The sequence below is a fragment of the Typopeltis vanoorti genome, chromosome 19 (genome assembly GCF_054136105.1).
Source record: "Typopeltis vanoorti isolate ZY-2024b chromosome 19, IOZ_Tvanoo_1.0, whole genome shotgun sequence".
Taxonomy (NCBI): domain Eukaryota; kingdom Metazoa; phylum Arthropoda; class Arachnida; order Uropygi; family Thelyphonidae; genus Typopeltis; species Typopeltis vanoorti.
This window is the reverse complement of record NC_143567.1, coordinates 55,457,412-55,472,475: the sequence shown is the minus strand read 5'-3', so window position 1 is coordinate 55,472,475 and position 15,064 is coordinate 55,457,412. Positions and strand designations below refer to the sequence as shown.

Below are 15,064 nucleotides of genomic sequence, written 5' to 3'. Positions count from 1 at the left end.
TTAATCCTTTCTGAGTGCTGTATACAATCCATTAAGCCTCCAACATGATGTCCTCACAGCACTTAAGCCTCAACACATGGACTCTAAAAATAGTTTTTCTGACCTGTAATGACTTCTATATAGCACATGGGTTTTCTTCATCTGATCCTGTGTGATGGCATGTCGAAAGTGTGTTCTGCCAGTCTTGACTTGCCATAGTAATGGTAGCGAATGTATTTCTTATCTTCTCCAAAGCAGATGTTAGCAGATCTTCCTGTTTTTCCATAGTAGTCTAAGCCAAGACAAACCAGAAACTCTATGCAATTCATTGTGTGTGCTTAAAATTCTTCCAGATTTTAATAATTTAGTATCATTTTGTAAACACTTTCACTTCCCTGGTATTTTTTGCCAACATGCTATACATGGCATGGTCTATCAATGAATGATTCAAATTTATTCTTAGCTGAGACAGGTTTCACAATCATCAATTAGAACTGATTGTTCTAATTGGTGATAAGTGTAATGTTACACATCCAAATCTTATTTTGACAGTTTAGCCAGTTATATAAAGCAAAACCCCTCTCGTGTCTCATTCCTTTTGGCCTCTCTGAAGACACTATATCTCTTGCATTCTATTCCTATGACCATGTGAACCTCAGTCAACCATATTTCACTGATGCTTATAAGTTTTGGCTAAGTTGTGTTAACCAATGCCAAAAACTCCAACTTTATTTCAAATACTTCTGGCATTAGTACTGTATATTAAAACTACACTACCTCTTCATCTCACAATCTCTCTTACATCCTGTGTTACTTAGTCCACTAAAGTTAAGAACCTGGGGTGCTACATTTTGCATCATATGATCACTCTCCCACTTACTAATCTCTTGGTTGCCTGAACCTATGCTCACCTGCAATCCCCCCCCCCAAAAAAAACATTCTGGTTTCTCTGACTTTGCACTTCTGAACTCTCACTGAAGAACACTTTCTCAAGACTCCTGAACACCAAATACATTTAGATGCAAGCCTTCCACCTGATATAAATTCTTCCTTCCATCAAACTCACTCTGCAAATCCACAAAGTTATATGCTTTGGGTTGATATTTCCAGTGGCATGTTACATTAGTGGAATTATGTTTCAGAAACTGAAGTTAGGTTATGGTGAATAAACAGTTACATAGCTAACAATGCAGTAAAATTCTGAGGATAATTATGATGCTGAAATGAACATTGACCTGTAAGGATAAGAGGTCATTTTGTCTTTTTATAAAGATGCCTTGATAAAATGCACTTTGTCTTGTCTACTGTGCACAGTTTTGAACTTAGTTCTGAAGGAATGAACTGAAGTTAGGTTATGGTGAATAAACAGTCACATAGCTAACAATGCAGTAATATTCTGAGGATAATTATGATGCTGAAATGAACATTGACCTGTAAGGATAAGGTGGTCATTTTGTCTTTTTATAAAGATGCCTTGATAAAATGCACCTTGTCTTGTCTACTGTGCCCAGTTTTGAACTTAGTTCTGAAGGAATGAACTGAAGTTAGGTTATGGTGAATAAACAGTCACATAGCTAACAATGCAGTAATATTCTGAGGATAATTATGATGCTGAAATGAACATTGACCTGTAAGGATAAGGAGGTCATTTTGTCTTTTTATAAAGATGCCTTGATAAAATGCACCTTGTCTTGTCTACTGTGCACAGTTTTGAACTTAGTTCTGAAGGAATGAAAGAGCTTTGGAGTGAGTGCAAAAAGTTATGAAGATGATGCAGAGATTATGAATGTAGATTATGAAGACATTGAGTGTGGACTGCAGACACTGGTAAGTAGGAGGAGTGATATGATATATCTATAAACTTCTGAAAGGATGTTAAATTTTTCTCTCAAGGCAGTGAGTGAAACAACTTTGCCTGTTTATGCAGTGAGTATATCTAAGAATGAGTTTAAGAGAAAGTGTGACAGCTTGTGTTGGTGATATGTAGTCTCTCTTAGTGAGTCTTTGACTCTTAGGTGGTCTTTATTAATAATAATTATTTGACATAAGTCAAATGATTATCTTCTCAACAAATAATTTAGCAATGAAAATTTGATCTCATGAGTGAAAAATAATTTTAATTCCTGTTAGTGTTATATAAAATATTATTATGGATGTCTCCATGGCATCAGAAGACTCATCATGGGAGACCCTACATTGACACACTAGCCATTATTCACACAATACCTATTATACTTTTTCTTAAACTCATTCACAGACAAAGTACTCAGAACCACCTATAACAATGCATTCCACACATTCACCATCATCTGAGCAAAAAATCTAGCCCTAACACCCTTGCTAATCATGCCCTTAAACAATTTCCTCCATTCATAATACTCGATTTCAATTTATTGAATGCAATTTTTTTTCTTTTTTGCAAAAACAAGTGTCTTTTTAAGATCCTTTTCTATATTCCTTTTGTCTATATGCTTATAATTTTTGTGAGTTATATATGTAGTCTGTCCATTTGATTCGATAAGATTTTGATACTGTTTTTCATCCAGCCATCTCCACTTTGTATGTAAAAAAAAAAATAAAAATAAAAAAAAAAAAAATAATTAAATAAATAAATAAATAAATAGAAACTGCTACAGTGTTGGAGTAGTAACTGTAATTCAGCATAAACCAAAAACTGATTACTAGTTTGGGTTTGTTTATTAGTCCTATCTCAGTTGTATCCATAATTCTGCCATAATAAATGCTGATCACTATGTAACAGTGAAGAGAATGCATCTCCATTTTGAGAAAAACTGGATGTTTTTGGTACTAACAGAATTTAAAATGATAATTGCTTTTGTTAATTAGCATAATTATAGCAATGCTACAATACTTATTATGTTCATTAAAATTTGTTTTTTGCTTGATGTCAAACTTGTCTTGCATGTAATTGATTGCATTAAAGAAGAGATATGCTCTTCACTTACTAAATTATAAGCATTCTTTTTTAATCACTGTTCTATAATTATCAAATTGTTGCAGATTATTCACAAGTCAAAAAGAGACTGCCAAGAAGAAGTTGAAATCTTGTTGAGATATGGACATCATCCAAATATTGTAACATTGTATGATGTAAGTCCTTCCTATCACTTTTAATGGCTAGTTTAATAAAATACAGGGTGAGTCAAAATGCTTTCAAAAAATGGTCTCTCTAAAAGTGTTTATATGAAGAAACAGTTAGTAGAAGGAAAATATACAACACAGATAATTTGAAATAGGAATCATTTTGAGTTATGTGGGTACAAGAATTAATCTCCAAGTTATTGTGAACACACACACACACACACACACACACACACACACACACACACACACACACAACGTACTGCTCTACCAATTTTAGTGTGGAGAAAGATAGCAAGTGATACCTTGCCCGCCGTATCTTGAAGTTGCATTACACAAATTCTGTTGTCTCTTTTTAGTCAACATTTAGAAGTATAAAAAGGCTCCTCCAACTGCAAATTCCATTCAGAAATGATGTTGCAAATTTTAGGAAACTGGCTGCATCTATGAAGGGAAGAGTCATTGCTGATCACATGTTAGTGAGAAAACAGTTGATCTTGTATGACAGTCATTTATTAAAACCTCACAAATCATACAAGGAGGATATATTACAGAAAACAGTGTGCAAAAAATGCCTTTCACTGTATTTGTACATTTGCTGCATACCTTTACACTGGTTGACACAATTTGCTCCACTTCACATTTTGCACAGAAACAATAGCTCACGTTGAAAAGGATGCAACATTCTTGTCAGCGATGAAACCACGTTTCATGTCGGGAAAAGTGAACAGATGTAAAATTCATATGGGATTCTGAAAATCCACACTTTGTTAACTTTCAGGTGATAGGCCAAAAATTTGATTCTGACATGTGACATTCTATAGACTTTTTTTTTTGAAAGAACATTAATCTGAAATAAGTACTGCACTGCTTCAGCTATTGTTACTGTTTCAGTTCCTTAAAGACCAACTTTACGCTCCCCTCCCCCCCTTGCATTTCTTTTGAATATGTAATATGATGATTGGACCTACAGCCTATCCTGTACAGTGCTAGCCTGATTTAATATCCCTTGAATTTTTCTACTGGGATTATTAAATAAAGGGCACTGTATGGAATGCCATTGCTACTAAATGTGGATGACTTGACAAATGCATATGCCAAGGGCTGTTTCAAGGATTGATTGCAACAGCTGTTGTTATTGTTGAGTCTATTGAAGAGCTAGATATGACCATGATCTGTAGAACTGCTTTGGCAATCTGTTGAACTTTCATGGAGTAGAGCTTTTCTCTAGGGTTATTGTCAATTTTCTGTAGAGCAGCAGCAATTGCTGGACAAGAATAAATATGGACAGGTGTTAGTTCAATTCCTGGACAGTTTTTGCATGTTTCATAACTCCTACTACTGTCTAACTGAATTTTCATGCCTTTAAAATGTTCTGTCCTTAGTCTGGTGATGACTGTGGTTATTTCTCTATTTTCATTAATTTCACTTATTTCATTCTTCTTCTTGATAGTTTCACTGATTTCATTCTTCTTCTTGATAGTTTATTTTACCAATCTTATTTTGGTGACAGCATTAGCATTGGTTAGTGGGTGTAATTTTTGTGGTAAGTATCTTGCTTCTTTGGCTAGTCTGTCTGCTCTTTCATTGCCTTAAATATTTACATGGGCTGTTCCTTCTGTAATGTTTATTACTGGATTTGAGAGAATTTGAGAGCTGTTTGTATGGCTGTTAATTCACAAGTGAAGTTTGAAGCTATTTTGCCAGCTGTGGTTTTGATTTGCATTTCCATGCTTCCTGGTAGAATTAGAAAAACACCTGAACCTCCTTGCTTGAGTGCTTCATCAGATGATCCATCAGTGTAGGCAATGACATGGTTTGAATTGTTTAAGTGATGTATAGTGTCAAGTACTTTTCTTTTATTTTCTTGCTGCGAATCCTTTTTTGATCAAGGTTTGAGGAGGTTTAAGTTTATCATTGTATTTTTTGGTATGGAAAAGAATGGCTCTTTGCTTATTTCAATGGATAGGTGCTCTAAGTCAATCTGTTTTCTAATTTCTTGATCATATTGTAATGTAAATGATTTCTTGAGTCTATATTTTCTTGTCCAGGCATCAAAAGTCCTGAGTGAGATGTGATCCTGTTGGTGGCTCCTGATTCTGTTAGTGAATTTAACTGTGGAGAATTTTCTTCTGTCTTCTAGTATATGAAGCCCACACTCTTGTTGAGCTTTTAAATTGTTTGATAATTTAAATCTGCACCTGTGATAATTTTTGCTGCTCTTGATTGTACTCTGTCAAGTTTTTCTTTTGAGCTAGTAGAAGCTGGAGCCCAGATTGATGAGACATATTCCATAGTGGGTCATATGAGTGTCGTATATATATGTGTGTGTAGTTTTGAGTGTCTTCGGTTTTGCACCCCACTTTGTTCCACAAAGCCTTTTGGTGATATTAAGCTTTTTAAGAGCTTTATTGGATATATTTGTAATATGAGTTGTAAATCTCAGTTCAGTATCTAGGGTTAGGTCTAAGTATTTTGGATAATCTGTTTTTTTCTATTTTGGTATTATATATTTTGATTTGGGGGTTGTAATTGTGTCTATTTTTTCTATCAGTGGAGAATATGCTCAGTTCTGTTTTTTCTGGGTTTATCTGTAGTTTAAGTTCCTTCGCCCATTTTTCTAAGCTCTTATTGAATTATTTAGGACTTTTTCAGATTGTCGAGGATTACTGCTTGTGTGCCAGATTGCTATATCATCTGCATGGCATGCCATTTTTGTGTCATTTATTATGTGAGGATGGATATTGTTCATATAGATGAGAAATAGGAGTGGGCTTAAAACAGAACATTGTGGGACTCCAGCCCAAGTTCAATGCATGTTGGAATAAATTCCATTAACTTTTACTTTCATATTTTGCCTTTCATGAAAGCTGAAATCCAAATTAAATTGCAACAGCTCTGTGTATTTTGAGTGTGGTTTAAAAAAGAAAAAAAAAAAGCTTGCTGTTCTGAATAGTGCAAGTTTCATAATTTTGTACTCAATACTTTTTCTTAATGTTTCTAATTGCTCACATCATTTTTCTCACCCTGTATATATGCATAAACTAGATAGATATGTTCGTTATGCATTCTCTTTTGTTAAATGTTCTGCTTGGAAAGGCTAATTGACCACTATTAGTTCATGACTTTTTTTAACCATTTTTCTATATATAGAAGGATTAAATATAAAGAATATCCTTACTGGGAGGTTCAGGATTAGTATGAGCTCTCCTCTCAAGACCAGACATAGTATGTTTTCAAGGTACTTCACACCACAAATAATTCCAACAGGCAATAAAAATCATTACCACCTAAAAACATTTACAAACATTGATGCTGCAGTTGCTTCCAGCTGTAGATATGTAGTGGAGACCCCCATCCAATCATCCAGTTTTTTACCTATAATGCATAGCGAAAGTGACTTTATTTTGGAACCTTTTGAATATCTGGAATAATCTGAGGCTCCATTCTGTACCTCCTTTTTTTGGTTAAGATATTTCTCTTTTCCTTCATGTGGTATTTAATAATAAAAGCATATCATGTTATTCCTCACTTTCTAACATCAATTAAATAACCATCAAAATTGCTGGGTGATCAATAGTTAAAAAAAAACACATCAAAAATTGGACTCTCTTTCCATTGCTCTGTTACCATTAGAGCTTATCACAGATGTGGCTGTGTTAGGCATCTGGACTGGTGCACTTGTCTCTTCCTACAACTGGACATAATATTACAGGAAGTGAAGTTTTGGGGATGAAATGAAATCGTGGAAATGATTCCTTTGGAAATGGGACCATTCACTGAGCCATTCTCCTCTCCTCCAACTTACTTGAACATCAGATGTGAAAAGTCATTACATCTCCAAAACATCACTTCCTGTGACTTCCATCACAAGTCCATATGCCTAACACAGAGACACATCCATGACCTTCCATAGACTTCATTGATAACATAGCATTAGAAAGAGTCTGATTTTCAATGTAGTTTTTTAACTATTGATCACCCTTGTTCTGTTGATGTCAGGAGGTAAGGATTAACATATGATTTTCTTGTTAAATTTCACATTAAGGAAAAGGGAAGAACGTTAACTTGAAATAAGTACTGTAATACTTCAGTATTACAGTACTTATTTCAAACAGTAACAATTCCTTAAGGTCCAACTTAAGGAATTAAAACTGCTACCATTCCTTAAGGTCCAACCCTTTGCTATCTCCCAACAAGGAACCCTCCCCCCAACAGATCTTTTGAATATGCAATTGCCTGGATGAGCGGACCTACAGATTTAACTTACCTTAAATTTTTTTCTGGAATTATTACATAAAGGGATATGGATGTTCCCACTAAATGTGGATGACTTGAAGAATTGCAGCAATTGAGTGCAACAGCTCTCTATCATAAGCATGGTTAAAAAAAAAGAATTAAATTGTGTTCTGAATAGTATAAGCTTCATATAAATACTTTTTTAATGTTTCTGATTGCTCACATCATGCTTACCCTGGATATATGCATAATACAGGGTGAGCATATATGTTTGTTTGTTATATGTTCTATTTCATTAAATATTCCACTTAGAAAGGCTAATTCACTGCTATTAGGTGGTGATTTTTTTAAGCATTTTTCCACATATGAAAGGATGTAAACATAAAACACATCCTTACCATGAAGTTAAGGATTAGTAACTCAAGCTTGCCTCTAGAGACCAGACATGTTTTCAAGCCTCAGATAAGCATGATGATGGTCTTATGACAGGCAATGAAAACCATTACTACCTAAAGATATCTACAAACATCCATGCTATAGTGGCTTCCAGCTGTAGATGTGCAGACCTTACCCAATCATCCAGTTTTTTACTTCTCATGCATACCTTTTAAATATCATCTGAATAATCCAAGGCTCCATTATTTACCTCCTCTTTTATGTATCAATGATCTATTACTAAAGCTGCAACTTTTTCTGATGGTAATACATAAGCTGTGTTTTTCTATCTCACCAGCTTTGCACTCTACACATTAACAGACTTCATGCTAACTTCACAAATGCTGAAATTTATTTACGGCAGCTTCATGTTGCAAAAACCTTTGTACAAACTAAGGTGGAGTCATAAATGAGCACTGGTCATAATTGAAATGTGTCATATAAATTGAATCATCAGAATTACTAAATTCTGATGATAAAGACTCTTTCTAATGCTGTGTCTCTATGTTCTAGTGTTTCACTGTGAATTCTTACTGTTTATAACATTTTATTTCAATGTTGTTCATAATGATAGATAAAATTCAAAGTAAGGGTGCCATTGCTCCAGTGAAAAGGACCTGTATATCTATTACATTACATGCTAAGATTAAAATTATTAAATTTAGTGATGGTGTGTTGAACACAGAGAGGCTGTAGGCTAAAGTTAACTCGCACTACTTTTTACAGTTGCTAAAAACAAAGATAAAGTTCTAAATGAAAAGTGCTATACTAGTTAATCTTATAGTTATCAGTAAACATGATAATCTTATTACCTAAATGGAAAAACTTGCTGCTGTAGATTGATGACCAAACTGGTTGGTGTGTTTCTTTCAGCAAAGGTATTCAGAAAATTTGCAAAAATTGTTCTAAATTTTTATTTGCATATCTGACACTAGATAGTTTTATTTAAATAATTGCTTCATTTATGCATATGCATGGCTGCTTAAAAACGTTGCATCTACAAGTGAAGAGGAAGTGATTCACTATACAACGGTAGTCTGGAAATTAACATGCATGACAGGGATATGCCTGTATACTCAGCAGAAGATATAGAGATTGGAGAAATTTCACTGATGCAAAATTATAATACATATATATATTTCTGGGTGGAGGAATCTACTCTTACCTTTAGAAACATGCAGTGTTCTTACAAGAGTTTTTTTTTTTTTTTTAAATGTTACTTTTTTTGACCCTCCTTAATACATTTAAATCATATCTGCAGCTTCCTTATTCTGGAAAGCTAGAGTTTCTCTGAATAATTACTCCAGTAAGTCTGAATCTGCTTAAAAATACTGTTACCTCATTCTAATTCCATTTGGATAAGAGTAGTTTCTGTAATCAAATTGTCATATACTAACTTTCTTATTCTTTGGCATTGTATGTGTTTTCTAAATATTTCTTCTTTGTTCAGTGAATAGAGCAGAATTGGATCCATAGACAGAGTTATTGGGATTTTAAGCAGACACTAAGAGTGCATTTACTTTAAATGTTTAATCCTTAAGGAGCAGAGTTTCATAACTAGAAGATTTTTATATACTATGAGGAATGTGACAACCCACCTAGGATTGATGATCCAATATTAAGTTTGTTTCTTTTTTCATGATATATTCCATTAGGAAGTATTCACTTACATGGTGAATGAATTGACGAAAAAATTTGAGATTTAACTTTATGAACTGTATTATACATTGGCTCAAACTGAACGTGATTTACAATATACTTAAGGAATTAAGCTTGTAGAGCATCATTACTTAAAGTAGTTTTTTTGGCAGGTGCAATCAGGAAAATTTATCTACTGAAAATAGCCTCAGAAGAACTGAAAATAACCACCATTAGTGTATGAATCAACAGAGGAACTGTACAGATATCACATTGATGTGTTTGGGGGTTACTAAACAAAGAACGAGAAAGACATCCTTTTAAAAGAAAGGTATATAGCTTATTTAAATTAAGGGGATATTAAATCCCACATCATTTCAAAGCCGAATAAGAAACTCAAAGATAGGAATCAAAGAGTTTCATGCCGAATATAGCAAACTATAAAAGTTTCGGCAGACTGTAGCATAAGTTAAAGCACATAGTTCAACATTAGGGCAACTCGTTGCGAAGGTGTGTAAAGTTCTGATCACTATTCTTAGTATTACCCATAATGTAAAACACATCTCCTAAGAGATGTTATACATTATGGTGGAAGGTCACTGTCCAGGCCGGTTTCGACATTTTTTGAGGTCTCATCAGTGAGTAGGTAGACCAGGTAATACCAAAGTTATAGCGAAGTGAACTTTATACTTTGCTATACGAGTTGTCGAAAAGGTGGCACCCATAAATTACTTAAATATAAAAAGCCAATAGGCTCGAGTTTCGGCATGACACTCTTTGATTCCTATCTTTGAGTTTCTTATTCGGCTTTGAAATAATGTGGGATTTAATATCCCCTTAATTTAAATAATATTACATCACCGAAGTGAAAGCCTATTGGCTCTTTATATTTAAGGCATATAGCTTTTTATAGCCTTGATATAACCTTTTAAAGAATTCAGAGAATCAACCAGAGCTTCTGACCTAATGTCCAATCCTCACCTTCTCATAGTGTACCCTGTTAAGTATCTACCTAGATACTAACAAATGAGGATGGGCAGGCAATTTGAGATTTAGTTAACCAAATTGTATTCTTATTGGCTTAAACCAAAATGCAAAATGATGGTACAACATGACAGCTTTTCATGCCAGCTGGGGTGTTGCCCAGTTAAGCAAGGCTCCTGTTGTTTTGTCATGGAACCATAAATAGCGCAAAGTCAACTGCTAAGAACAAACCTCAGCACATATCCCAACTCAACACCAGCAGAGTTCACGATTGGTACTTTTAATTTATTCGTGTGGGGTTCCTCCCATTCTTCAACTATCCCTTAGGACTGGTTGAGCCCTCCTAATGAGGGATTAATTTTGCATTTTATGACTATAAATCTGTGTATGTTCACTGGGCTGGTTTGCCTGTTCTGAGGGACAAAATCCCCGAGTTTCTGGTGTGAAAAAGCCCCTCTACCTCCGTATGAGACTGACTAACTCATTTTTAGTTGAAAGAGACCAGATAAAGATTCCTCATATCATGGATGGGAATCGAACCCAGGTCTTTCTGACCAAAGGGCTTCGTCTATACCAACAGAGCTACGGAGGCTCCAAGATTGGTACTATCAATGTAAGAAGCATCAATGGAAAAGAATTTTGGAACTAGCAAAAGAATTTGATAGTACCAGATCAACATAATAGGTGGGACTGAAACAAAGAAGACAAAAACAGGTGAGATCTTTCCTTAGCAATAAGTACAAAATGTTATGTTCAGGCAATAACAATTAGGGAAAAGAAGTAGCTATAGTATTCAACGTTAAATATTAGGATAATCTTCTTGAATAGCAGACAACAACAAGTAGAATGATGTGGGCAAACATCAGAATGGGGAACTGGACAATGAAACTCATTTGTGCCCCACAGAAGGTTCTGCTAACGAAGAAACGGAGGAATTTTTCCTCCGGGAATTAGAGAAGGCAGCTGAAACAATGAAAAAGGAAAAGTGGGTCCTTGTTGGAGATCTGAACAGTAGAGTAGGAAGTGATTACCATACATATAGAAATGTTTTGGGAAAATTTTGGTGATAAGAGCAAAGTTAATAAGTGGCTGCTGGATTTCTATTTAGGACATGGACTAGTTATTACTATTAACATAAAAATGTGCACAAATTTACATGGTGAGAATATGCAAAAAAAAAACTCATTGACTATGTTATTATCGATAGTGATGTTTTCCCACTTGTTCAGCACAAGAGTATACAGAGGATTTGAAATTGAAAGTGATCACCATTTCATTTTGATCAGGATAAAATAAAATTTTGTATTTTGAAAAGAAGAGTGTTTAAGAAAGTTTTAAAACGAATGAAAGTTGAGCAAGGTTCAGATATGAACTGTAGACTAATATACACACTCATTCAAGAAAAAATTAAAGAGTTTGAAAACAAGAACCAAACCTTGGAGATTCAGTGGCAAACCTTTATCAGAATTTCGGAACACAAGGACTACATCCGTTTTCACAAGTACAGCCATTCTGGTCTTGTAGATCATGCTCTGGATACACGCCACAGAATAGGTGGAAGAAAGCTACAGTAATACACTGTAGCAAATACAAATTCGAAAGACTATTTATGGAATCAGCTTCAGCCCTAAGAAACTCTCCAAACCTCAACAAATTTGGTTATATGATACTACCCCAAATTTGGGAGGCTTACATCACCTACTTAGCCCACTAGGGGGCACCATCAGGACTTTTAGAAGAACAATAGCTTCATCACTTCATTCTCAGTTACTGTGTTGTAGTGCCTACGTGCACGTACTTTTTTGTAAGTTCCTTTTGAAGATGGCAATGTGACGTTGCTGAAATATCGGAAATATTTATTAAAGTGTAATTTAATTTATATTCGTATCTACGTTGTCAATTCCTTAAGTGATTTAGTAATGCATAACCAACGTATAAGCCTGTCTATGAGAATTAAGGTTGTATTTGTGTATATTCTGTTTATTTTATCTGATATCCCTTTAATGTATGGAATGGTTACAGTTTTATTGTAGTCTAAGTTTATTTTTGTTTTTAAGTGAGGTCTTGTGGAGAATTTTTTTGATAGTATTTTGGCTGTACCTATTTGTTAGGAAGGTATTGTTGATAACTTTTAAACCATCTTTAAGTGCTTGTTCATTGGAGCAAATCTTCAAATCCCTGTTTTTTAGTGTGTTAATGACACTTATTTTTTGTGTTGGGGAGTTTGTGTATATATATATTGGCCAGTAAGTGTAGGTTTCCAGTAAACAGTGAAGGAAAGACTGCCAGAAGGAAGACAAGTGTATCTAGAAATGAAGTGTGTTCTGCTTTTCAATCTCAATTGCTAATTGTATGCATTTGTGTTGTTTGTTTAGGTGGCTGAGGAAATTGTCTAATATCTGGCAGCCATGGGGCCAGATAGCTAAAACATTGTCAACGTATCTAAGACTTTGGGTTTTAAAGGAGATGAATCTAGAGCACGTTGCTCAAAATATTCCGTATAGAAGTTAGCAATTGGGGGGGGGGGGTAAATGGTGAGCCTATGGCTGTGCCTTCTTTTTGTAGGTAGAAAGTGTTTTGCCACACAAAATAGCCAGAACATAATACATGTGCAAAGAACGCTGTGATATCAGGAGGGAATTTGTCCTCTAATAGAGGGAGTGTTGATTGCGACATTTGTGAAGAGGGCAGAGACATCAAAACTGACTAATAAATCATCTTATTCCAGTGTGATGTCTCTGATTTTGTTTAGAAGTGTTGTGTGTTTTTAATATAGGAGGGGGGTTAACACTCAACTCCTTGAGTGTTAATGCTAGTTTTTTGGCTAGTGATAACTGGGGCTGTGTATACTTTCAACTATCTGCTAGAGTGGTACTTTCTGTTTGTGAATCTTTGGTAAACCGTAAACTCTCGGCGAATGAGCATAGTGCAGAAGTAACTTTTTAACTGTATCTTCTGGCCAAGAAGTCTCAGACAGCAGCACCTATCAACTTGTTAACTATAACCCTAATTCAGTTCTTGGCCTGAAGTTGCAATTAAAAAATTACTTCCGCATTACTCTCGTTATGAGCTCCGGCCGATTTATTTCTAACATGGTTGTAGAGTCCATAATTTGTCTAAAATAAAATATAATTTGTTGTTTTATAGTTATGTCACAGATACCTTTTAAACTCAAATGCAGCTGTATTTGCTTGATATAATCTCCCATTTATAATCTACCTTTTCTCCTGGCAATTTGGCATATGCCTTTTCTAAAATAGAGCCTTGTTATATTTCCATGATTTCTGAACTATTTGTCTTCAAGAGATATAAAAGCCTGGACTTACTCTTTTTGACCTGAACCAGGCTTTTACTTTTGCAATTTGTATTAGCTTCTTCTTTAGTCTGCTTGCATGATCTTATCTTGGAACACTCGGTAGGGAAATTTTTCACATTGTTTTATTTCCCTTCTTACAGGTGGGTGCTATGAGAGTTCTACTCCAGTCATCCAGAATTTGACTGTGTAACCAAGACTTGAAGTATGCATCGAAGCTACTGTAAAACTTTTATATTTTCATATTTGAGCATGCACATAAATAGCTGAAATATTGTTCTTCTCCTTATGGTTCTCCACTGAGATTGCAGTTGAAGTTTTCTGCATTCTTGTCTATTTTCATAATTTTTGTATTTTTATTTCCAGTTTTCATACTAAATTTGTTACTGCTGTTATTCAATTTAGTTAAAGAATCCTGAGTGCTTGCACTGGAGTTGTTTAGGAGTAGATAATCTTCATAAAGCAAAGAGTTAAGTTTGATATTTCTGATTCTGATATCAGGTTTAATGCCACTTTCATAATGTGACTCATGTAGACGATGAATAGCAGCATAGATAGTATGCACTCTTTTCTCACACCCGATTTTAAATCACAACCACCATCTAGTACCTTCTTCTCTAGCTGCTGACTTACAACTCAAATATAGCTGTGTATTGCTTAATACAGTCCCATTTCACCATGTAATTTTAGTGTTTTGAACTGCTGTTCTTTTAGAACCTTGTCATATGCCTTTTCCAGATCTGCAAAACACAAATGCCTATTCTTGTTTTATTCCCATGAATTCTTAGTTGTTTGTCTTAACCCCTTAACGCACTGAACCGAGTTAACTCGGGTTCAAGAAACTGAATTTTTTCCGTGCACCCGAGTTAATATGTGACCGTGAATTTTGGTTTCACATATAAATACAACCGAATATACACGCTAGACAATTTTGTGCCTATTTCCTTTCAGCCGAGAAAAGTTGCCAATGGCGTGTATCAGCTATTTCGTTTGCGTTTGCTCATTTTTTGTCCACTATTGCCTGCTGTGTCATCATCTGTGAATGTCAATTCTTTGTTTTGCAATTGCATTTGTTCACTAGAGCGGCGTTTACATCGAGACCGTTTTATATTTTATAACATTTATTTATTATTTATTTTTACATTATATTTATTACCCTATCATGGATAGCGATCAAGACTGGTTATTTAGTTCAGAAGATGAAAGCGGGAAACCCTTCGAGGCCATAAAACAATTTCTACATTTTTCAAATAAACATGAATTTGATCTAGCAAATCACCCTTGCCCAAAGGAAAAATTGGCAGAAAAACTACCACTTTCTGATTTTTAGTTGGTGCGTTAAGGGGTTAAAGTACAATTCTGATCCTGACAATC

The 15,064-nt window shown here is 34.7% G+C and overlaps 1 protein-coding gene across 1 annotated transcript in view; it reads left to right on the top strand.

Moving 5' to 3' along the window:
• Positions 1-15,064, top strand: part of LOC150096137 (ribosomal protein S6 kinase 2 beta-like) — a 335,208-nt gene that overhangs the window by 244,425 nt on the left and 75,719 nt on the right. Inside the window, exon 13 of the mRNA XM_090409619.1 lies at positions 3,001-3,090. Within this exon, the coding sequence (XP_090265745.1) occupies positions 3,001-3,090 (90 nt within the window). The remainder of the gene's footprint in view (positions 1-3,000; positions 3,091-15,064) is intronic.